The 25,318-nt window shown below is 36.0% G+C and overlaps 4 protein-coding genes across 7 annotated transcripts; 1 reads left to right on the top strand and 3 right to left on the bottom strand.

Moving 5' to 3' along the window:
- On the bottom strand, nt 472-4,930 carry LOC104701360 (lipoxygenase 6, chloroplastic-like). Its single transcript, XM_010417029.2, has 9 exons — nt 4,381-4,930; nt 3,284-3,558; nt 2,957-3,191; nt 2,540-2,872; nt 2,373-2,458; nt 2,183-2,296; nt 1,798-2,102; nt 1,438-1,704; nt 472-1,356 (listed from the first exon to the last, which is right to left on the bottom strand). Exons 1-9 carry the CDS (start codon nt 4,763-4,765, stop codon nt 597-599), a joined length of 2,760 nt encoding a protein of 919 aa, XP_010415331.1. The 5' UTR covers nt 4,766-4,930; the 3' UTR covers nt 472-596.
- Nucleotides 10,634-16,259, bottom strand: LOC104701359 (urease-like). Of its 2 annotated transcripts, none has more exons than XM_010417028.2 (18): nt 15,937-16,259; nt 15,777-15,850; nt 15,628-15,673; nt 15,396-15,501; nt 15,070-15,212; nt 14,834-14,944; nt 14,375-14,538; nt 13,890-14,268; nt 13,644-13,752; nt 13,338-13,514; nt 13,126-13,226; nt 12,953-13,044; nt 12,631-12,760; nt 12,384-12,542; nt 12,083-12,250; nt 11,640-11,774; nt 11,457-11,528; nt 10,634-11,374 (listed from the first exon to the last, which is right to left on the bottom strand). In XM_010417028.2, exons 1-18 carry the CDS (start codon nt 16,060-16,062, stop codon nt 11,153-11,155), a joined length of 2,514 nt encoding a protein of 837 aa, XP_010415330.1. In that variant the 5' UTR covers nt 16,063-16,259; the 3' UTR covers nt 10,634-11,152. The 2 variants fall into 2 exon arrangements, with proteins under 2 accessions (XP_010415330.1, XP_010415329.1); XM_010417027.2 differs by having other exon boundaries at nt 13,126-13,263; nt 13,375-13,514.
- On the top strand, nt 17,498-18,710 carry LOC104701356. The gene is made up of 2 exons (XM_010417023.2): nt 17,498-17,525; nt 17,622-18,710. Exons 1-2 carry the CDS (start codon nt 17,523-17,525, stop codon nt 18,393-18,395), a joined length of 777 nt encoding a protein of 258 aa, XP_010415325.1. The 5' UTR covers nt 17,498-17,522; the 3' UTR covers nt 18,396-18,710.
- Nucleotides 18,585-22,273, bottom strand: LOC104701357 (U-box domain-containing protein 7-like). 3 transcript variants are annotated; one of them, XM_010417025.2, is made up of 6 exons: nt 22,111-22,273; nt 21,652-21,725; nt 21,221-21,406; nt 21,010-21,117; nt 19,716-20,875; nt 18,585-19,620 (listed from the first exon to the last, which is right to left on the bottom strand). In XM_010417025.2, exons 2-6 carry the CDS (start codon nt 21,700-21,702, stop codon nt 18,777-18,779), a joined length of 2,349 nt encoding a protein of 782 aa, XP_010415327.1. In that variant the 5' UTR covers nt 21,703-21,725; nt 22,111-22,273; the 3' UTR covers nt 18,585-18,776. The 3 variants fall into 3 exon arrangements, with proteins under 3 accessions (XP_010415327.1, XP_010415326.1, XP_019083222.1); XM_010417024.2 differs by having other exon boundaries at nt 21,652-21,720; XM_019227677.1 differs by lacking the exon at nt 22,111-22,273 and adding an exon at nt 21,812-22,074.

The raw sequence follows: 25,318 nt of genomic DNA, 5'->3' as shown, positions 1-25,318 counted from the left end.
AGCCTCCAAAAAACCGGAATCATTGTAATACCTACTTTTTATAAGTTTAGCAAGTAGGCAGTTTGGCGATTGAAGTAATCTTCATGCTTGTTTTGCTAATAATGTTTGATTGAACACTTGAATGTTTCTGAAACCCAGTCCACCATAATCTTTAGGTAAACACAATCTGTCTCAACTCTGCCAATGAATTTTCCTTGAGTGTTCATCAGTATTCCACCAAAATCTTCAGAGTGCAATGGCCTCTTTTTGGTTTAAGCCATCCAAGTAATATAATGTAGTCGGAAAAAAGAAAAAGGAAAAAAAAGCACTGCAAAATATCCACTGTTCTCTACTGTATTTCTCATGATTATTTTTATTAATAATATTATGTAATTATGATTTTTATTCATATGAATTACGTTCCCGTGAAAGCGATGATCTTGGCTACACTCATGTTTCAAATGAAAGGTCTCGGGACCCAACCCTAGACAGTAGTGAAAGATGATTAAAACTTATTGGATATATTATAATCATGAAACATTGGAAAAAAAGAAAGTAATATATGCCTCATAATAGACTCTACCACCATATAAGACATAATAATGATATATATACATCTAAATGGATATGCTGTTGGGAATACCACGGCCAGTGACTCCATGTGGTGAAGTAGGGAGAAGTAGTTCATAAGGAGGCATCCCAGCACCTGTTCTGTTCTTGAGTTTTTTATCCTTGTTTCTCTTGTTGATCGTCTTCTCTATCTCCACAAGTTCTTCCGAGAACTTGTTAAAATACTTAACCACTTCTTCATCTTGGAACCAATGTCTCTGCACTTCTCCTAGCTCGATCAAATACTCTTCGTCTGCGGAATGTGTCGAGAGCGTTTCTTGGACCGCCATCACTTTGGTTGCTTGGAGCTGTGTTGGTAGAGAGCTTAGGAAGCTATACTGAGGGTTTCGCATGAACATTTCGTAGTCCGGATCAGTTTCGTGGGGTATAAGTTTCCTCAACAGGGTAGGTCGGTTTGGGACATACCCTCCGAACGGGTACTGCCCGAAGTTAATGGCTGCGTGTTGACCCGAGGCGATCCATATCATGTTGGTTAGGATTTGGGACAAGTCTTGTGTTGTATTGAGTTTGGGCCACCAAGGCTCGTCTTTCTTGTCGTAGTGACCTTTGTTCTTGATCTCATCCCACCAAGCTTGGAGCTCCAAGTCAGAGGTTACGGATTTGGGCTCAGAATAGAAGTGTTTCACATAGGATTCAACTAGGTCCTTGATGGCCTTCCATATCAAAAGACCATCTGCTGCATATGGATAATCTTCGATCACAAGTTTCACACCACATTCTTCTGATGAATCCTCCTCTGCCATTCCCCTGTAAGTGATGCCAGACCGCGTTAAAGAAACATATAAAAAAGAGTGTTTTGTTGTTAAGCAAAGTCAAAAGGCTTTAAACCTCCGAACAAGATCAGCAGGAAGTCCTTCCATGTCAAACCGCCACATACTCTTGTATGCTGCAGAGCTAAGTTCCATTGCGTATTTTGCGGGAGTGAAGCAACTTTCGATAATTCCTCCTCCGTTGATTAAGCTTTTACGTGCACGCGCATTGATTTCTAGCGTGTAGCGCATGTGAGGGTGAAGCAGCTTGTAAACCGGATGCATTGTACTCAACTGTCTGTTAGTAGCAATGATGTAAGGCTCCATGGAAGCATGAGTCCTTAGCCTAAGAGAGTTGCAAAATAAACAAAAAAAAACAATATATACCGTTGAATACTTCAATAGAGACTACAACTCAAGCTAAAGTAACTTAACATACCAGTGGTTCACAAGTTGGTGAACACCAGCATCATTTGAGCAGACATGAGCTTTTGCTAGTTTCCAAATCCAGTGAGTAGTAGCATCATGACCGTGAGTATAAACAAACTTGTTCTCGGATTCGGCTGAGGGAGGCAGAGAGAGCTCTATGGCCAATGGCCGCAGGGCTCCGTTCTTTGAGTAATAGAAGATTGTTCTTGACGCATATGTCTTTCTTGGATCTTCTTTGATGGAGTTTATCTTCTCTACAAATGGCAAGAGTATGTCATGGTAATCAACAAGAAACAATCTCTTCTCTTCAAGCGCCTGCATTAGTAAAAGATCAACAAGATGAGAAAGATTGTATCTCAATCAGAAAAAAATGTACACTTGTCACACTATCTAACCTTTTCTATGGTTGTTCCGTAGTGTTCAACCTCTCGAGCTATGACTTCTTCTGTGAGAGCAGATTCTTGAGGTCCATATAGAGCCGGGTCAAGATTGCTTCGAATAGGTAGCTCCTGTCAAAACATTACAAAGAGTTTCAGAAACTCTCACAGAAGATTCTTGAATTTGAAATGATGAAATGAAACACACCTTCAGTAGCTCAATGTTTACAGGGTTGACACCAGCAAGAGCTTGACGTCCAAATTCATTGTCTCTCAGCCACGCAAACCTGTCCCCTGAAAACAACACATAACAGAGGAATCAAAATATGTTTCTATATTTCAAGAAAATGATAATACTCTGAATGAGACAATTACATTTTATAACGGCTGGAGTGTCATATTTTAGTAGTGTCTCTGTAACGTTGAGGATTCCATTCATAAAACCACCAATATAGCTGCCAAAGCCTGTGTCTTTTGGCTCGGTATGTCCCAAGACAATGTTAGATTTATATAAATTGTCGATATCAGAGAAGCATGAGAAGGGAATGTCTAAGTTGGACAATGCTGCTGCAATAGATGGCACAAGGTTATGAAAAAGAGCCTTAAATCTCCCAGCTCTAAAGGTATCTCTCTTGATTTCTTCGAAAACTTCGTCTCTTGGAACATAAAACTCTTCCTTCTCCTTTCCTCTGCTCTCACACGGTGGATCTGAGAATGATTTCACCAAGTCAAGAACCAAAACTAGATGAACCATAAGTATTTAGAGTGAGTTATAAAGAGATCAATCATTACCGTTTGAAACAAGAGGCCGACCAGTCCTGCATCGTCTTGGATAAGGCGTCTCTGGAACTCCAAGAACAGGCCTAACTCGTTCTTTTTTACGTGGATCTCCCAAATCGTTGTAAACATCATAATCATAAACCCTCTCATGAGGCTTTCTCTCGCCTTTACCATCACCACGTACACTGACCAAGTCCTTTTCCCGTAGCTCTTTGATCCCATCCGGAGTATGCAAAGGTAGGCATGGCTATGTAACAAGTAGGTTCACACTTGTTAGCAAAAAATACATTTTAAGACATTTCAATGATTAAAAGACAAAGAAGAAGGAAAATTTCTCACTTGACTTCTGAAGATAATCCTAGCTTGAGGATTATCATTCCTAGAATGAATCCAAGTGTTTCCAGGGAAGAGAATGGTCTCACCAGAATCACGGATGAGTATCTCCGACAAGCAAATCTCAGTGGAAAGGAGATTGGTGACAAGAATGGCACCAGGTTTACCAAAGTCAAACGGGACTGTAAAGTCAGCTGTGAATTCAAGGCATCTCGGATCTTTCACAGCCTTTGGGAGTCCAAGAACCGGTGTTTCTAAACTCCTCCGACCTTTACCTGTTTCTGCAATGTAACAAGAAGCTATTCATATGCAGATATATGCCTATCCTCATATCTCTACGCGACATGTAACTAGGAAAAAAGGATTTGTCGGTGACGTGGAGTTGAGAACCCACCAAAGAAAAAAGGCATGATGAACTTTTGAAAAAGTCAAGAGTCTTTTTTATTAGAGTACTCTCAATCCATCGCATTAAATTTTATTAAATTATAGCGTGGCAAAGTAAAAAACTATGGGACAATTACCAAAGAATACTACAACCATGAAAAATTTGACAATCTAAGAAAAATAATAATTCAAAAAGGTGGATAGCAAAATAACTCAGATCTAAGTCAGGAAGAAGAGGAAAGATTCCATTTATCATTTGATCGTACAATAACGTATAGAGATCACACATCATTACAATGACCAAACTTGTTCCAGCAGAACAGTGACAGCAAATGAGAGGACAAATTTGAATTAAGATTGGCCGATGGGTCTTTAATTATCATTAATTTTTTTAGTTAAAACTCAAATATCATTAAATTACGCACGACTAAAAAAATAGCTGTCATCTTGAGTCTAACCAAAATATAATAAAAAAATTCAGATACGATCCAAGAAGACAAAAGAAATGCTAGCAAGAAATCAAAAAAGCTAATTTTGAAGGCTAGTTATAATCCAAAAAAATGGTCAGAGAGAAACAAAGAAGAAACGAACAAATTCCGTAACTTTAACTCAAAATCTAAAAGTGTTTTGGATTTGTTTTCTAGTCCAAAATAATTTTATCAAAAAGCTAAAAAAGGAAACTCCAGAAATATAATAAGTAAGTATTATAGAAAACGAACCAGGATCGATTTCTTCACTAACAAGCTGAATCAACATCCCTTGGCCGATGGCTTTCATGAAAAGCTCTAATTGATGTTCCAATCTCTCCGTAAGCTTCTCTTTCATCTTCTTCCTGATCTTTACAACGGCCGTGACCGTCTTTGATCCCGTATACTTAGATCTTTGTTGCCATGGAAACGGAGAAGAACTTATAAGTGGTTTGTTTGTACTTTTTTTGCCGTCTTCTTGATCCACCGCTTTTTCTTCTCGGCTGATCACGGCTCGAACCTGTCTTCTTGAAAGAGAAACTCGGTGTGTTCGCCTCCGTGTGATAGCGGGAAACACTGGAGATCTCACTAGGCTGGCGCCGTGGAAGTTTGTCTTCACCGGAGATGCTATGAACATTTTTGTTTTTTAAAATTTATTTTGTTTCTTTGTTTGGATTTTTGTAGAGTGAAGAGAAAGAGAGAGAGAGATGATAAATAAGGCAAACGTGAGATGATGCTCGTGGACCTCGTGCTAGAGGACTGAGACGACCTAAAGCGGTGCGTTTTTGGGTTTACTTTCAGACAGGAGAATGTGTAGTTTTTGACCGTGAGAGAGTGTTGTGTCAGTCACTTTCACACCGGTTGTGTACTTACTTGTCACGCGTGTAATAACGCGTGAGTATCAAATCAGACTCCAAAACCAAGTGGTGTGCTTAAGTTTACTTGTGTAATTTACTAATTTCTTTTAATTGGAAGTTTTTGAGATATTTATTTATAGTTAAAGACGCGATGAGTTTTTTGTTCTTGTCAACGCTATAAAACACATATACTAGTACTTTTTTTTTATTTTTTGGGTGTTATGAACATGTCTTTCGAGCTTACGTCTTAAAGAATTGTCGAGATTACGTCTTTCACAAATTACTGACTATTGAGAAGGCACACATAGGATAGTGGAGCACTCATCGCATATGACATCCAAAGCAATCATGGTAATATACTATCTCCTCTAGTTTTACATTCTTTGATTCATCTTAACTCATATTATATTAATATATCCTTTAAGGATTGTATGCATTTATCACAATTAAACAAAGCTGCAAAAAAAGAAGAAGAAGAAGAGGTAGAAATAGAGACTTGTAGTGAAAGATTCGAAGAAGTACATGAAAGAAGTGATCCAGAACACGATTTTTATATTCTCTACAACTTTGTACATGTAAAAACTCATATAAGAACCTGATTTCGTTCATATATATGTTTCGTGTTAATTAGTTCCCAATTTAGAATGGCTCAACATCATAAATATTACAGCAATATGCATATTTGACCAGCCCCCACCAATGACGATAACTCTCATTTCGTCCATCCGGTCGTGGTGTGAGTGTTAGTGCTTTGTCTCTAAATTTGGGACTGATCTAAAAGGTGGAAATGTCTTAGATTCGTTCGATCTTTTAGGATTTTGATTCTTAGATAGATATGACAATCTAAAATCATGTGTTTTTTTATCCTTTCGTTCCATATTAGCACTACTATGATAAAGAAAAGGTCTTCAGAGGTTTCTAAAATTATGTGATAAACTCCATAATTTTTTTAATATTAATTATATTTCTTCCAACTTAATTATATTTTTTTTGCTTAAAGCATCAAATTNCTTCACCGGAGATGCTATGAACATTTTTGTTTTTTAAAATTTATTTTGTTTCTTTGTTTGGATTTTTGTAGAGTGAAGAGAAAGAGAGAGAGAGATGATAAATAAGGCAAACGTGAGATGATGCTCGTGGACCTCGTGCTAGAGGACTGAGACGACCTAAAGCGGTGCGTTTTTGGGTTTACTTTCAGACAGGAGAATGTGTAGTTTTTGACCGTGAGAGAGTGTTGTGTCAGTCACTTTCACACCGGTTGTGTACTTACTTGTCACGCGTGTAATAACGCGTGAGTATCAAATCAGACTCCAAAACCAAGTGGTGTGCTTAAGTTTACTTGTGTAATTTACTAATTTCTTTTAATTGGAAGTTTTTGAGATATTTATTTATAGTTAAAGACGCGATGAGTTTTTTGTTCTTGTCAACGCTATAAAACACATATACTAGTACTTTTTTTTTATTTTTTGGGTGTTATGAACATGTCTTTCGAGCTTACGTCTTAAAGAATTGTCGAGATTACGTCTTTCACAAATTACTGACTATTGAGAAGGCACACATAGGATAGTGGAGCACTCATCGCATATGACATCCAAAGCAATCATGGTAATATACTATCTCCTCTAGTTTTACATTCTTTGATTCATCTTAACTCATATTATATTAATATATCCTTTAAGGATTGTATGCATTTATCACAATTAAACAAAGCTGCAAAAAAAGAAGAAGAAGAAGAGGTAGAAATAGAGACTTGTAGTGAAAGATTCGAAGAAGTACATGAAAGAAGTGATCCAGAACACGATTTTTATATTCTCTACAACTTTGTACATGTAAAAACTCATATAAGAACCTGATTTCGTTCATATATATGTTTCGTGTTAATTAGTTCCCAATTTAGAATGGCTCAACATCATAAATATTACAGCAATATGCATATTTGACCAGCCCCCACCAATGACGATAACTCTCATTTCGTCCATCCGGTCGTGGTGTGAGTGTTAGTGCTTTGTCTCTAAATTTGGGACTGATCTAAAAGGTGGAAATGTCTTAGATTCGTTCGATCTTTTAGGATTTTGATTCTTAGATAGATATGACAATCTAAAATCATGTGTTTTTTTATCCTTTCGTTCCATATTAGCACTACTATGATAAAGAAAAGGTCTTCAGAGGTTTCTAAAATTATGTGATAAACTCCATAATTTTTTTAATATTAATTATATTTCTTCCAACTTAATTATATTTTTTTTGCTTAAAGCATCAAATTAAGGAATAATTGAAAAAAAACTCTGACCACATACATGCACCCCATGCATATATACTCAATTACTCCCATGAACCATGGGGGGGGGGGGGGGGGGNGGGTTAAAGTTTTAATTAAGCACATGCAACGAAATAAACAAATTATTAAACTTGGCGATTTTCTTGGACGGCCTGTAAATCCTCAAATTTCTCATTTGAACTTTTCGAATAAATACTTAAATACTTAAGAGGATAAGACAATATGTTAAGTCAATTAATAATGAAAAATTCTTGGGTTCATCTCCTACGGGTGAACCTTTTTCATTCACCCCCTCTAAATTCACCAATCAAAATACAAAAAAACGCCATGTCATATTATATTTATAAAATAAATCAAAATTTAAAAAAAAACAAAACAAATTAAAGAAACAAATTCTGTAGAGGTTTTTATTAAGGAAAATATATTGGTTTAGGTTTATAAAAGAGAATTAGGATTAAATTTTACAACTAAACAAAATTATATGTCGGTTTGGGTTTACAATAAAGTGGTTAGGGTTTAAATTTTATAATTAAACGAAATTATATGTCGGTTTGGGTTTACAAAAGAAGTGGTTAGGGTTTAGATTTTATAATCAAAAGAAATTATATGTAGGTTTGGGTTTTACAAAAGAGTGGTTAGGGTTTAGATTTTATAGGTAAACGAAATTATATGTCGGTTTGGGTTTACAGAAGAGTGGTTAGGGTTTAGATTTTAAAATTAAAAAAAAAATATGTCGGTTTGTGTTTACAAAAGAGTGGTTAGGGTTTAGATTTTATAATCAAACGAAATTATATATCGGTTTGGGTTCACAAAAGAATGGTTAGGGTTTAGATTTTATAATTAAATAAAATTGTATTTCAATTTGTGTTTATAAAAAAGTGACTTCGGTTTAGATGTTATAATTAAAAACTATAATATAATGTTTAGAATTCATAATTTTAAAATTAATTGATATACAAAATTTGTTTCTTAAATTAGAAATTTGTTTCCATAATTAAGAGGGGGTGAATAAGAGAGGTTCACCCCTAGGGGTGAACCCAAGAGTTGTCCATTAATAATACAAGTCTATCTCTCTCTCTCTTTTTTTCATTCTATATGTTCGTTACTTCTTTATTAATTAATAAGTTTGTTATAGTATAAACTAGGTCTGGATATTTAGGTGTTCGGGTCGCGTTCAGGTTCAAGTAATTCGGGTTCGGGGTTTTCGGGTTTACTAATATAGGATCCGAACAAGTGTTCATATAATTTCGGGTCGGGTTCAGGTTCGGTTCTTATCGGGTTCGTGTTATTTGGGTATTGNAAATATGTCGGTTTGTGTTTACAAAAGAGTGGTTAGGGTTTAGATTTTATAATCAAACGAAATTATATATCGGTTTGGGTTCACAAAAGAATGGTTAGGGTTTAGATTTTATAATTAAATAAAATTGTATTTCAATTTGTGTTTATAAAAAAGTGACTTCGGTTTAGATGTTATAATTAAAAACTATAATATAATGTTTAGAATTCATAATTTTAAAATTAATTGATATACAAAATTTGTTTCTTAAATTAGAAATTTGTTTCCATAATTAAGAGGGGGTGAATAAGAGAGGTTCACCCCTAGGGGTGAACCCAAGAGTTGTCCATTAATAATACAAGTCTATCTCTCTCTCTCTTTTTTTCATTCTATATGTTCGTTACTTCTTTATTAATTAATAAGTTTGTTATAGTATAAACTAGGTCTGGATATTTAGGTGTTCGGGTCGCGTTCAGGTTCAAGTAATTCGGGTTCGGGGTTTTCGGGTTTACTAATATAGGATCCGAACAAGTGTTCATATAATTTCGGGTCGGGTTCAGGTTCGGTTCTTATCGGGTTCGTGTTATTTGGGTATTGACTTTAAGAAACTTGTAATGTATCCAAAATATATTCGGTTATGGATAGTACCTACTCGAATATATCCAAAGTACCCACAAAAACCTGAAATGTACCCACAAAACCCAAAACACCTGAAATATAAATATACAAACAGTTGTATAATCTAACAAATTCAACAAGAAACAGTGAACTAAATCTTAAACAAATGAAACTGAGCATACCATGTCTCGCAAAACAATTCATATGTGATAGTGTGATATCGTGTCTAATTGTTCTCGGATATAAACATGTATCTTCTGTTCCTCGGGTTCGGTTCGGGTAATACCCGATACCTGTGGTTATTTGAAAACGAAAACCTATTAGTTATTTAGACAGAATTGGTTCAGGTCGGGTTCGGGTCGGTTTCTCGGGTTCGGTTTATTTGCCGAGGCCTAGTATAAACTAATTCTCCAAACCTTTTGGTCATTCATTAGTTACATAATTAAATCATATATTACAGCATATCCATTTAAATTATTACAGCTTGTCCGAAATATGAATCAGTTCGAGGAACCGTGTGAACAGGTCAATTGTGGCCGAACCGTACGTACTTATATGTATGAACAAAGACGATGACCGAGAGATGCATATTATTATAATCGTAATCCAATTCATGTCATGCCAGTTGCCAACTGCCAAGTTATACCAACCAAACTAATGCTTTTTCTGCAATATACTAAAATTAAATCATTTCTATATACTAAACGAAGAAGAAGAAATCAAAATAGGGATTACATACATAAAATATGTTCCTCGTGGACAAAGTTTCGTATCGCCGAATCGTATAATCTGAACACTAAACTATATTTAAGACTCAATAAAATATATACTAAGAATGTCTAATGTCTATCGTCATGTGTGTGGATGCACATCCAAGTTATGATTTTTTCCAAGCATGATCTTCACGTAGCGTCCAGCTAAGATCTTTGTATTTGTATATATATCTTTATATACTATTATTCTATAAGAATCGAAATCATATATAAAAAGATTAAAAAAATCTGCAAAATAATTTTCTCTCAGTTTAAAATCACTAGACATTTGGAAATTTAATTTTGCAATGTATCTTTCTTGATTCACCAAACTTTTTTTTTTACTTGTATTTGTAATTGCATATAATTTTTCTTTAAATTAAGTAAAAACTCAAAATATCTAATACTAGTTTGAAGTGGAGGTATAATATTAAATACTCAACTTTTTTTTTGTCTTTTTGATATCAATCCATGAGGTTAGGTTAAGAGTCTATTTCAAAATCGTCTAATCATGTCCCTTTTCATGAAAGCAAATTGCATTATCGATAAAAATACAACTAAATTTTGTGCATATATGTCGGGGACACGATGCCACCCGCATAACTGGGGTAAAGGTTCACAGTGGAATGATATAGGTTCGTAAATTACGGTCACTAGTTCAACATGTTTTTGGTATATAGTAGGAGAAGTGGTATACTTTGTAAAATGATATAGGACCATGAAATTTAGTGAAATGAGTTTTAAATGACTCCAATAGCATGAAGAAGATCTTGAAACAAGATGGTGACACGCACTATAATAGAGAAGGAGAAGATAACAATCACATAAGAGCTCAGAACAATAATTCTCTGTAGATGTCTTCCAGAAATTGCTTCTGTAATGATGTAAATGCTTTTACCCCACAAGAATCAGGGGAAGTCCACTACTGGCTTCATGCCATCAAGAAACTAAGAAAGAGACATCACCTTATTGTGCTATGGTGGATCTGGATCCTCTAGTCTGACAACATTACTTCTTAAACTCACTATACTTGGTCATCTATTTCACCACACCCCTTTGCCAATTAATATCTGCTTCTCTCATTCCCTTTTGTTTGTTTGGTTTTTCAGAGAAGCTAATGTTGCAAATGAACATAAGGGATGTGGGTTATGGGTATATGCTTGCTATAGTGCTTTAGGTGTCTCATTTTAGCAAGCAAAGCCTATATATATAATGCGATAAAGCAACTGAATTTTCAGCTACCTTAAAAGAGGAAATAGTTCCGGGAGAGAGGGACTGAATCAGCTGGGGCACACGTAAGGACCTCGCCGTTTGCTGTGACAACGTATGTCTCTGGGTCCACGGTAATGTCCGGAAGCGCATCATTCAGCTTCATGTCGAGTTTTGTGAGCTGCCTCACGTTGGAGACTGCTACAACCCTCTTATTGAGTCCATATACTTCTTTTACCTCGTTTCTCAAGGCAGCCTAGGATACGTAAGAATAAAGAAACTATACTTAAGTTAACTGATCCACAAATCAATTTGAGAAAGAGAGGAAAAATCCATACCTTGCTGACAAATGCAACAGAGTTTTCACTTCCGGCCTTTCCAAATGCTCCAAACATAGGTCTTGATGTGACCTGCATTTGGAAAATAAAGCAAAGAGTGTTATATATTTATTCAACCAGATAAACTTAAGAGACGTGTTGTTAAGATAACATGTCCAGAAACTAGTAGTCAGTGATGATTACCGGTTCAGGAGTGGGTATGCTCGCATTTGCATCTCCCATATTAGCCCAGGATATATTGCCACCTTTAATTATTATCTCTGGTTTTGCTCCAAAGAAAGCCGGCGTCCATATAACGAGGTCAGCCAGCTTCTTCTCCTGCAGAGAATGAAATTTTACAATCAAGTAAACAAAAACATTGAGCCTAATTGATTACAGACTTCCACTATTTAGCCAAAGTAAGGTTTCAGAGATTCCTAGTCTACAAAAATTACAAACACTACTGTTAGCTCTCTCACCCATAAATAATCTTATTAAAGAACGCAGGAAATAAACTGTGCATAAGTAAAGATGTTTCACATAGTTTTGGCATGTATTGGACGACAGAACTAAAAACTTGCAACAGGAAAAGAAATCTGTATAGTAACGATATAAGATGTGTGTGAGTTGAAGATAAGCATACATACCTCAACAGAGCCAATTAAGTCAGAAAACCCATTGGCTATAGCTGGATTTATAGTGTACTTTGCAATGTATCTCTTTATTCTCGCATTATCATCATCAGCTGTATTAGGATCAGTGGCACCCCTCTGAGCCTTCATCTTGTCAGCAGTCTGCCATGTTCTGCTTATTACCTGCAAAACAGAATTCTCCCATAATAAGTTTTCCGCTAAACAGAATCTAGCAAAGAGTGACAAAAGCTCTTCTGAGAACCTAGAGTTTCAAGAATTGATTTTCACAAAATGTTAATAGTTTAGAGGGATGAACCTCTCCAATGCGACCCATTGCTTGTGAGTCAGAAGAGATAATGCTAATTGCTCCCATATCATGCAATATGTCCTCTGCTGCTATTGTTTCAGCTCTTATCCTTGATTCAGCAAAAGCTACATCTTCTGGGATATTCTTGTCAAGGTGATGGCAAACCATCTGCTCGTGTTTGCACATGAGGCTATTAGCAAGACAAAAATAAAGTAATTCACCCTTAGTCATATACTTCCTATTAAATTCTTCATACCAGCATGTCAAGATGTTCATCTACAGTATTTTTTGTATATGGCCGTGTTGGGTTGGTTGATGATGGGAGTACGTTTTTTACTCCACAAACTCTGATGATATCTGGCGCATGTCCACCACCCGCACCTTCGCTGTCCAGCAGGATTTAACAAAAATAGCACTTCAATATTTGCTTCAAATATAGGCAGTGACCTCATCTATTTTTATCAGCTAACTGTACTTCATAACTCGCTCGCATATGGGGAATTGGAGCAACGAATTTAAGATACCGAACATAAGTAAAATTAAGAAGCAAGGATGCAAGAAGAGGTCAGCTGATGAACCTGTGGTATGTGTGTATCGTTCTCCCTCGAAATGCATTGATTGTGTGCTCCACAAAACCCGATTCATTTAACGTGTCAGTATGAATGTTCACCTGTCAAATACAAACAATTGAGTACATTTGGAAACTTTCAAATTTGTTCCTTAAAAGAGGATGTCAGGGAAAAGCGCAGACTTGGATATCATATTCTTCTGCAACTGCCAAACAATTGTCTATTGCAGCAGGAGTAGTTCCCCAGTCCTCATGCAGCTTCAATCCCATTGCTCCAGCCTCCACTATATGACGAAGCTCTAAGGGTTTAGATGTATTTCCCTAACAACGATACATTTGCTAATCGTAAGAGTTCTAGTCAGCTATTGGTGTATCTGGTGAAACAAGATGATTACATGGATGCAAATCATTGTCAAGAAGAACATATCCCACCTTCCCTGTAAACCCGAAGTTTAGTGGCAGGCTATCCGTGGACTGCAGCATTAACTTCATATCGAATGGAGAAGGGGTGCAGGTAGTAGCACGTGTACCATAAGCAGGCCCAGTTCCTCCTCCAACCATAGTTGTAATGCCTGCATATAATTACGAGTTAGAGGCAAGTGATCTAAAAGACTTGCAATCTTATGCTTTCTCTCCATACATGACTATAGTTAATCTAGACAACATGAAACAAGTATATGCAGTCAGGCTACTCTACTCACCGCTTGACACTGCTTCGTATACTAATTGAGGACATATGAAATGCACATGACAATCAATAGCTCCAGCAGTTACAATCATTCCTTCTCCAGCAATAACCTCAGTCTTGTTCTAAGAAAAAAAAACAAGAGGAGGTAAGTAGCCCAAAAGGCCAAAATGGTAACTACAGTGCTTATATAGNACCAAGAGGTAAGTAGCCCAAAAGGCCAAAATGGTAACTACAGTGCTTATATAGTGTATCAAATTACCCCAATAAGCATATTGCTCTGCACACCATGCATGGTATCTGGATTGCCTGCTTTTCCAAGACCGACAATATGACCATTTCTAATGCCAATGTCTGCCTTATATATTCCTGTATAATCAATTATCACACTATTGGTAATGACAGTATCCAAAGAAAGAGCTTCAGATTGCTCTATTCCTTGACCCATGCCTTCTCTTAGAACTTTCCCCCCTCCAAATACACATTCATCTCCATAAACAGTATAATCTTTTTCGATTCTTGCGTACAAGTTGGTATCACCTAGCCGAAGCTTGTCACCAGTGGTAGGACCATACATATTTGCATACTTTTCACGAGTAATTGTAGTTGTAAATCTAGAATCTTCCCCTGCTATCCCCTCACTGCAAAGAGATCAATTAAAACTTGATTTTGTTGGATATGCAAGTAAGGTGACCATGGTAAAACTCAATCTTGGAACATACAAAATCCAAAATAAATAGGACTTACCTAGCATTAGCATCTTCCAGGTGCCTAAAGCCTCCCCTCTCCAAGGTTTCCATAACAACTGCCCAATTGACATCATCAACGGGACCGTCAACAATTCCATTCCCTCCCCTTATCACTTTATTTCCACCAATATTCACAAGTACAACGCTTTTTCTTTCTCCTGGCTACGAAAAGCATAACAAATATCACTGACAGGACTAAGAGGTTCATCCCTTACTAAAGAAAAACAACAAAAGATATCACATCAACAGAATGTGTAAAATGTGGCAACAGCAGAAAATCCCTCAACCTTTTTGAAAAAAATATTTTTAAAGGTTTTCTAATTTTCCTATTCCTTTCTCCAAATATCAGTTCCAGCACAAACACCATCTGAATAATACTGAAGAGTTTTCTAATTGAGGCCAAATCCATAGGTATAAGAGAAATGAAACAAGAGACAGAGATATTCAGAAATCCAACCTCAAATCGTGCAGCAGTTCCAGCTGGTATGTTTAAACGCATACCAAGAGCTCTACGTCTGTCAAACACCAACAATGGATTCACTTCAATGAAATGGTAGTGACTTCCAACCTGAAAAAGAGAGACTCTGAAAAATTGAATATTGAATTCTATCTCCATCCATGTAAAATCAATGAGAACTGCAATAAATTCTTTACAGTAAAACAGAAACACAGAAGAATGTCAAATTTACATACCTGAACTGGTCTGTCTCCAGTGTTGACGACGTTCAGAACCACTGCCTTCCTTCCGTGATTTATTATTATACTTCCATCTCCATATTTAATATCTCCCGGAATTAGATCCTCATGAGATTCAGGAAATTTATCCAATGAAGGGACTGCGAAACGAACGATCCAATAAATCATATCATAAGCAACCTTACATTAAACTTCCACAAACTTCTTATTTGGCATCAATGTAGTAATTTCTCACATGAAACATTCTAAGGAAAGTATTACAAACAAAACAAAACAAAACAAAACAAAAAGAAGTTAGTACGTGTGTAGAATATGCAACGAACCTGGAAGGAAAGATCCATGTAAAGCTAGTTCAAGGTTGCCGTTTTCAGACGAGATCGGTTCATGAACCGTGACTAACTTTGTACCATCACGAAACGTCCCTTCAACCTACATACAACACACCTAAACTAGTTACTATATGATAACTTGACACACCAAAAAATAGCAATGAACATAAAAAAGCATTTTGAAAAACTATACGAAAATCAACAGAGTTAATGAAAAAAAACCCACCTGAACCGTATACAGAAGATGTACAACAGCAGGAAGAACCTGTCTCCTGTTACAAAACACGAAAACAAAATCAACAGTATTCATAAGTTATAAATCAAACAAACCAAATAACACAAGAAATGGAGCGACAATATAATAATATAGCGTACCTTCCTAATAGTTGTCTACCAATATCCATAAGCTCCGCCACGCTTTTCTCACCATCACGAATAAACTCAAGAATCTACACAAACAACCGTGAAAACCATAACTTATATATAGTTATGAAAAAACAGCAGACTATATAGTTATGTACACTTAGCAGAGTACCTGAGTAGCAATGAGGGCAACAGCTTCAGTGTAATTAAGCCTAATGCCACGAGCAAGACGCTTCTGTGCAAGGAAACCTGCTTGATGAAGCTCTAACTTCTCAATCTCTCGAGGCAACAACTTCATCTCTCAATCCCCCCCCCCCCNCCAGTTTACCCAGAAAATGCGAAAAAAGCAGAGAGAGAGAGAGAGACCACGAAACAAAGACGTCGGGAAACAGATCGACGATTCCGTTACCGCGATAGAGACTAGATTTGATTGAAGTAAAAAGGAGGAGTTGACGAATCAGTGACTCGCAGAGAGTCAGTCACACAGTACAAAATTATTCAATCTTCAATTTTTTGTTTTAATCTAAATTTGCTTACATCATGCATATGTCATAGATTCCGATCCCTTTTTATTATTACTAGATGAATACCGCTATGTGCTGGCTTTATGGTTTACACTTTTTTAAATAATTTAATTTGCTAATAATTTGTTTCTTACGTAGAGTTTATCTTTGTTTTTTTATTTGTAAAAATCTTTGAAAAATATAATTTGAAGTTGATTGTTTTAATACTTCACATAGGTTTTCTCATTTTGTAATTGAATTATTAGATACATGTATGAACAACTTTGTCTGAGAGATTTAAACATTCTACAATTCTTGTCTAAAACTTCAAAAGAAAATATTTTAAATGAAAGTTTGATCTAAAGATACATATTTTGTAACAAAGAGTTTTTTGGTTGAATAAATTTTTTACATTCATTCAAAAAAAAAATTAAGTATTTAGATATATTCATACTTAAGCTTTTCAATTAAATACTATGATACACAAACATTTTCTATTTATCAAGAATTGTAGATTGGCTAAACTCTTTAATAGATATAATTAAGATAGACATCTTTTTTTTATGTCAGCTCTTCAATTTTTTGAATTAAACTCTAGAATTTGGTTTTTAATAAGAATTTCATTCAGTTTTCTTTTTTGACAACTTTCTAAATATTAAAATAGGAAAACCAACAGTCATGAATTTATTCAAGTAACCAATATCTCTATCACTACCGCAACTTTTCAAACTATTGACAAATTTGTAATGCTTAAACCATATGCCAATACATTCATGGTTTACGCCAAGAGGAAAAAGTGGTGCTTCGATTCACTCCTGATGTTTTTTTGTCTTTTGGTGATGCATTTATTTATTTGGGACATGTTCTAAGTTTCTCTAAATTAGTTATGTAAGTATTAAAACTGTTTGTGATAAAAAAAAAAAGACATAAAAAATGTTTTATATTCCTTTAAATTTAGCTATGTTTGCTTTTAATAAGAATAGATAGGTGACACTTTCTCCAATACTGATGTGTTACTCAAATAGAGAGAGTTGGCCATCTTTCATAATATACATTGAAAAAAAAAAAATCCCAAAAAAAGGAAAAAAAAAAAAAAAAGCGTAACCGCTCGTTCAAAAAAATTTGCATAGCTAAAATCAAGATTAACCGATCACTTTCCTCTGACTACGTATAAAAACCCTCAAAACTAACTAAATTTTCTCAAAGTTCCTCAATCAATTTTTACGGGCGAGAAAAAAGAATCATTCCTCATAAAATGGTATGCAAATTTTGCTCTGTTCCTCCTAATCTTGATAACATAGCCATGTTTGGTTAAATCTTTTTGGTACGTATTGTGTTTTTTTTTACATGACAGGAGCAATCAGCGAGAAGAAGGCCGCGACGTCGTCCTCTTGAGACCTGCGGTGGTGTGTTACTATCCATGGCTCGTGTTGTTTACACAAGAAACCAAACTTTCAAGAAGAAGAAGAATCTTGCGTCTTGGTTTTTACAGAAACTGTTCGCATTCGTTATCTTCTTTGTTTCCTTGACAAGTCCGTTTCATCGCCATCTCCTCGCGGTTCTCTCTGTATTCGACGATCACATTCTCGCGTTTCAAGACGCGGTTGAGACTTACTTCCCTTCTTCTACCTTCGTGTTCGCTAAGATGTTCGATCTGCTCATCGTCGTAGAGACTCTCCCTGAGAGATTCGATGGATTCTTGAAGATACTTCCTGGTTCGATGAACAGAGTTGTGTGGCTAGATTTGGTGCTGGTTCATGTCATTTCTTGGCTTGGTTTGTTGGTGAATGTGTTGGGACGTTGGAGGGATAAGAACAAAGGGACCATGGAGAAAGAGATCACGGTCGATAGGAGTTTTAGCAGATCAGGATCTGTCTCACAAGAAGAAGAAGATGAAGCAGAGAAGGAGAAACTGTGGACTGAGGGGAAGAAAGCGACGTACAAGGAGGCATTGCAGAGAGGAAGCAGCGGTGAAGATGGTGGTGGAAGCACTGGTCGCAGCAACAGCAGCCGCGGTGATCCCATTTTGGAACTGTTTGAGACTGGTTGGATTCAGAATCCCATTAAAAGAAGTAGTAGAAGCGCTGATTCGCTCACCTTCTCTCGTTCTGATTCCTACTCCACCTGACACAAATGACGCATTAGCACAAGCCATTAGACTATATGTTCATTCTCTATCACAAACTTCTTGTATTCATTACTTTGTAAATATCATATTCTAAGTAACCTAAGTTGAAGATCCATTTTGTTAACTCTAGTGAATATCATTGAAACATAAGAAATTAAGAAGCTAGAAGGGTAATAAGAGCTTGTGTAATGATGTTAAAATTGGGGTTTTGTTTTATTTATATTTACTTGATATACATAGTAACAGCAAAAATCGAGTATAATCACAATGGGGCCTGTACATATCTTCTTCTCTATGATATAACTTCTGTAACTTGTAAAAAAAAAAACCCAAAGCATTTACATACAAAGGTTGTTTGAATATGTGATATTATCTTCTTTCTCACTGGCGAATCGAGTAACTTTTCTTCCAGAAGAAGCTGAATGGTCTTGCCAACGACTTTCTTCTCGACATGGATTTCGACAAGACTCTCGGTTCATAACCTTCAACTGAAGGTGAGGCAGAAGTTGTTGATCCATGGAGAGACATCGGTGCTGAGAGAGATTTCCGGGGAGGTTCCTTTTGTGCTGACTCATCTCTGTTTGGAGATGGCTGGTCACGTTGCTGCCGTTGTTCCCTAAACAACATTAGAAGCTTCTGAGACTTCTCTCTACCTCGCGTACTCCCGTTAACTGAGATTGACACTAATGATGGTATCACACCTTCTTGTAGCACCATTTGGATACAAGACTCCCTTCCTTTGCATAGAATCAAAAGACATGAAACAGCTTGCTCTTGCTCTGCCGTGTCACCCATGTCTAGCACTGTTGCTAGACTGCTGATCATGCCCTGTGATGATACGGCTTCATCTTTTCCCTCTTGGCTCGACGCTAGATTTAGCAGTACGGCTAATGATTTCTCTATCCACAAATTTTCACCTGTTGATGCGAGAAGGCCTTGGAGGCTCTTGATGATGTTAGATGAAAGGAGAGCAGAGATATTGGGGGAATATGTGGAAAGGTTGTAGAGAGCATGAAGAGCATCAAGTTTGCATTGGTTTTCGGTTGTTCCCTGAAGCAGTTGCACAAGGAAAGGTACAGCTTGGCTGGCACCTATCACAGACTTTGCTTCATCGAGACAGGAAAGATTAAGATAAAGCGCGGTTGCTGAACCTTGGGATTCAGAAGAAGAGATCATCTTCTCCAGCAGTGGAATCACCCCAGAAGTTAACATCAACTCTTTGTTCCTGCAGGCCATAGAAAAGAAGAACACAAAGAGTAAAGAGAAAGTCACAAATCTGTTATTGTATTACCAACTTTAACATAAGACGAAGATACTAACCTGTTATTGTTGACGGCTAAATTGAATAGAGCCATAGCTCCTTTATCCTGTGCTGCGACATTTTTTTCATCCACAGCTGATTCTAGAAACCGCAACAACGCTTCGACAAACCCGTTGGCTCCCATGAAGATCCTGGCCTCTTCATCATCCTTGAGCAATAGCCTGATCTTTTCTACAACCTTGCCTTTTTTATCCAAGTCCTTCTCCTCGTTTAAGACAGCCAATAAATCTTGATACCTCTCAAGTACATTTACATCAGAATCCTCATCATCATCATCAGACACGAAACTCTCTTCTGTGTTTTGTCGTTCGACTACAGTAGTACCATTCTCCTCCAAAGGAACAACTTTAATTCCCGTCAATTTACACGAGCCTATACTATTGACTGACTTTGACTTGGTGGACTCAGAGTCAGAGAGAGCCAGTCTCCAGTAGTCAAGCTCTTGAGATTCCGGCGGTCCACTAGGGATTTGAGTGCCATTCTGTTCACACCAGCTCGCAATAAGACCTTTAACACAGTTATTGGGAGTCAAGGAGAGATGTGGGAGCTGCTGTTGAGTCTTTGGACAAGTATTATGCCCATCACTGAACCACTTTTCAATACAGACCCGTTCATATGTCTGCCCTGAAGCAATAATGACAGGATCACACATAAGTTGCAAAGATATGGGGCATCTCAGTTCTTCAGGTGGAACGGGCATCTGTCCTGATTTTACGCCGTTCATGGGATTGTCGTTCATAGAACCAAACCTAGATAGCTGGCGGCCAAACCCATGAACACTCCCATGATCCTCAGTAGGAGAACATGGATTTGAACTCTGAGAGTCATTCTCATCCGAAATCTCACTTCTGAATAGCTTGGAGCATTTTCTCATAAGATGCAAAAGATAAGCCACAATTGATTCTTTACGCTTGTCTTCTTCTGCGCGTGCCCTGTCAACGAGTTTCTTTAGAGCTCTTCTTTCCGCTAGAGCCACTCTAGAAGAAGTGATACTGAGTCTAGTAGCTGCGCGGTGGAAAGTTTCAAGCTCGGTGTTGTCATTACAGTTGTCAAATTTCTTCCCTTGTTGGAGCAATGCAATAATCTGATCACCAACTTCCTTCTCTGATGGATCAAGCATGAACCTGGTGTTCTCTAGTTCACCAACAATTTCCAAAATCTGAAGACAAAAAAACAAAAACCATTAAGACTTATTTAGGGAACCCTGAAGAACATACTTGTTAAGAAACAAGTGAACTAGTCTTAACCAACACAAATGAGACAATGTGCAGAGAACTGAGTAATCAAGATCACCTGTGACCCAATAGAGCTAGGAACAATGTCTTCTACACGTTTAAGACCATCGATGAGAGCAATCTTTGCTTTCTCAAATTTTAAAAGAACAGCATCCCCTGTTATGGCCTGTTGCGATTGAAGAAAACGGGAAAATTAAAGACGGACACAACACAAAAAAAGAGAAAGCGTAAAACTCGTCGAAAGAGAGAAAGGTATGAAGACTACAGACCAAGTAAAGTTTACTACACTCAGAACAGTGCTGAAGAATATTCTTAGCTTTCTCAAGTGCAATATGCAAAGAGCATAAGGCTTGAATCCCTGATTTACTCCGAGGTCTTGCTCCTTCCAACGACGGAAAGATTGATAGTACTTTGCATAGAACTCCAGATAGTTCTTTACACATATCTCCATGTAACTGCGTGTTTCCATAATAAACAATAAAGCTTTTATCACAATCATATAACATCAAAAAAAAAAAAAAAACACAACCCTCTTGAGATATTGAACACAGATGATAGAAAAACTGATTCATTTAAGATTAAACCCCAATTTAGAATTCGAATTGAAACAAACACAGCCCTAGTTCTCAAGAAAAAGACTCAAATGATGATGATTTAAAATCAGATTCCAACTAAAACAATACGATTTTGTAACCCGAACCTTAGCATCGCTAGCCGCGAATAGATTCTCTTCAAGCTCTGTCACATCCATTGATTCCTGACCCAAACTCTAAACTACAAAATTTACCCAGAAACTATTATAAAAAAAAACAGAACAATGAATCATAACTACAACAAAATTGATTAATAGAAATTATTACCTTGATATGATCTTAACCCAGAAAACAAAAGAAAAAAAAAACAGAAATTTTTATGCAAAGATGGAAAAAGGTTTGCAATAACGGAATTGAAACAACTCCCCAAAAATCGGAAAATTTTACGGTTATTAGAAACGCGAAAACGAAATTTGTATTATTAAACAAAAAAAAAAAGAAAACTAAAAATAAAGCTGCGAAGAACACGTGTGGAACCAGCAACAACCAAAAATGGAAAAGAAAAAAAAAAAACAGAACAGAAGAACAGAAGAGATAAGATAGAGGTCAAGGGACACAAAACATACCGGAGAAATTGAGACCGGCCACGGTGGTGACGGCTTCATAAAACAAAATCAAGAATATAGGTGAGTAATTAGGGTTTCTGTTCCTGGCAGCGATCCATGGGGGTTGGGTTGAGTTGAGTTGTGAAGAGAGAGAAAGATTTATGATCTTTTTGAGTGGTGGAAGTACTTAAGAATCTCTGTAACCTAATTAAATTAAGTTAAGAACGGCATTACCGTGACGTTAATTAATATTTTAATTGGCTAATGAACGGTTCTTTTTAATAATTTAATTACTTGTTTTAGGAAGTTTTGCAAGACATGTAAGTTGTAACTGAGTTTTTTCATAATTTAAGTTTAATACTAATTTGTAACCTTTTTTACTTTGATTAATTTTGGGTTAGTTAGGACTAAGATAACGATTCGAAGTATAGCAACGTCACTTTGGGTCTAAATAACCTCTCATTTTCATAAAGATATTGTGAAAATGGCGTTGCTATATTTCATAGGATCTACCTTAAATTAGTGAACGATTTAGATCTCTACAAGACCTATTTGTGGGGTACTCTATCATTTAATTACTGCTTAGAGATTCTCGAAGACAAGATCGCAAAGCGTTTCGAGCGTCCCGAGCATTCCTTGAATAGTTGGGCTTTACCCTGCTTCATTACTCCGTTAGAGGTTTTTTTCTGACTTAATCAGAGGTTTCTTTCTGAATCACAGACTTTATTTTTGAACTCTGCAGATATTTCCTTTCGAATGTATTGCAAAGCTCAAGAGCAAATATCGATTTGATGTACCAGGAGCAAAGAGTACATGTCTACGGATGTGTTAGATGGAATTTCACAAAACGGGTGAAAAAGGATATTCACTGGTGCTCCTCTGAGAGAATCCTCTTCTTCCTCTTCTTTGTTTTGATATTGAGATTGTGGCTCATCACGAGGCTGAAAAGGGTTTTCATGGGGCTGTGACTCATCACTACGACGTGCCAGATCACGAGACTGAAAAGGGGAATATGGAGGTTGTGACTCATCACGATGTTGTGGCTCATCACGAGACTGTCCTTTCAAAGCTTCTAATTTTACTCTCATGTCACAAATGACATTTTCTACTCTGTAGAGTTTTCTTCGAATTCCATCTTCTCCCACCTCTAGGTTTGTCTCTAAACTATCCGGTTTTCTTTTTCTTGTGTTCTTTTTGATTTCAACAGCCCGGTTGGATTGATCTTTTTTCGTAGAGATGATCCCAGCAAATTTTCTTTTGTTGTTCCGTTAAAACATGTTTCCAGTTGTTGATGGTGGGATGATATGTTTCGGGTTCTTTGACTTCTGCCACCAGATGACGCTCATCAATCTTAGGTACCAAAATAAACTCGATGTCCTGTAAAATTAAAAAAACAACGAACTATTATCGCAAAACACGTTCAGCTAAAAAGGGAAATTTCTAGACAAAGCAACGAATTATGATAGTTCATGAATCAAAGTCAAACTAAGAAACCAGCATACCAAAATCAAACTAACCTTATCAGTTCCTAATGACTCGTATATGCCATCCAGTGAATATCCTTTTCACCCATTTTGTGAAATTCCATCTTACACATCCGTGGACATGTATTCTTTGCTCATGGTACATCAAATCGATATTTGCTCTTGAGCTTTGCAATACATTCGAAAGGAAATTTCTGCATAGTTCAAAAATAAAGTCTGTGATTCAGAAAGAAACCTCTGATTAAGTGAGAAAAAAAACCTCTAACGGAGTAATAAAGCAGGGTAAAGCCCAACTATTCAAGGAATGCTCGAGACGTTCGGAACGCTTTGCGATCTTATCTTCGAGAATCTCTAAGCAGTAATTAAATGACAGAGTACCCCACGGATAAGTCTTACACAGATCTAAATCATTCACTAACTTAAGGTAGAACGTATGAAGTGTAGCAAGGCCATTTTCACAATGCCTTTTTGGTATTATTAATTAATCTTTTTTTTTAAAAAAGAGTTTAATAGTACATGGTTAACCTTTTTTTTGAGAAGAGATTAGTGCGTTATGGTTTAGCAAATAGTGCTTTTTTGTTCATAAAAAATGTTAGTGGAAACATGAACTAATTGTCAGTTAAATTATGTTATCCCACTTGAATATTTTTAACATTTTATTTTATTTTATTTTGTAACGTTCCACCAAATCTTCAAATTGAGTTTTTTTCTTTAATATATTCTTCTTTTTTTCGTTGAAAAGGTATTATATTAAAAGATTAATCAATGTTAAGATTAATATATTCTTTAATATATTCTAATTACATTTTCTTGAACTAAAAACCCACTCAAAGATTTGCTTCTTCCATCCACCAGGCGAGTTGGCGTTCTTTTTTTTTTGCGCTTTTTTGATAATTCATTTCGTGTGCTTTAGTTTTCTTAATTAATATTTTAATTCAGTTTACATAATATAGTTTATACTTTATACTTTGATCGAGTTCAGAATGCAATTAATTTATTCTCTAGTTAGGTTATGATACGATGATCACGAAATTATATAAAATGTCTCCTATTTATATTAGGGGTGGACATTACGATTCTTTTTGCATTCCTTTGTGTTTATTGGAGTAGATTTATAAATAAATATACTTCAAAAGTAAGTTCTTGTGGCTGTCAAAAAAAGAAGTTAGTTATTTTGTTCTATTAACACATTATCTAAATATTTCAAAAAGAAATTATCTAATTAATATTTATCATATATATTTCACATGAATCAATGTTATACAGTAAAACCTCTATAAATTAATAATTTTGTGATCAAGATATTTTATTAATTTATGGATATATTATTAATTGTTTAAATTTTTAAAATTATGAATTGAGACAATTTTAGCAAAATAAGATTAGACTTTTGGATATTGTAAATTTTATGGTTTTGGAACTGAATTTGTATTATGTCTGTTTTGAGATGTGTATGTGAAAAGTTGAATCGTCGCTAGAAATTTATCGGAATATTAGTCTCCTATGAAGCAGTGTTTGGTTGTGTTCTATGTGCGTCCTGCGGTTGATGATTAATAAACCAGGTCGAGATATCAATAAATTACAAATATTGTAGACAAATTCACTTATACACATGACATATTTATGAATACTAATATCATTTTTTATATTTTAATAGTTTATTAAACTATAAAAATGTAAATGATGTATATGTAGAAATTGAAAATTTTAATTATTTTAAGCTATTTTTATGACATGTTATAGAA

The sequence above is a fragment of the Camelina sativa genome, chromosome 7, assembly GCF_000633955.1.
Source record: "Camelina sativa cultivar DH55 chromosome 7, Cs, whole genome shotgun sequence".
Lineage (NCBI taxonomy): Eukaryota > Viridiplantae > Streptophyta > Magnoliopsida > Brassicales > Brassicaceae > Camelina > Camelina sativa.
The sequence above is the reverse complement of the archived record's forward strand: the minus strand, read 5'-3'. Positions and strand labels throughout refer to the sequence as shown.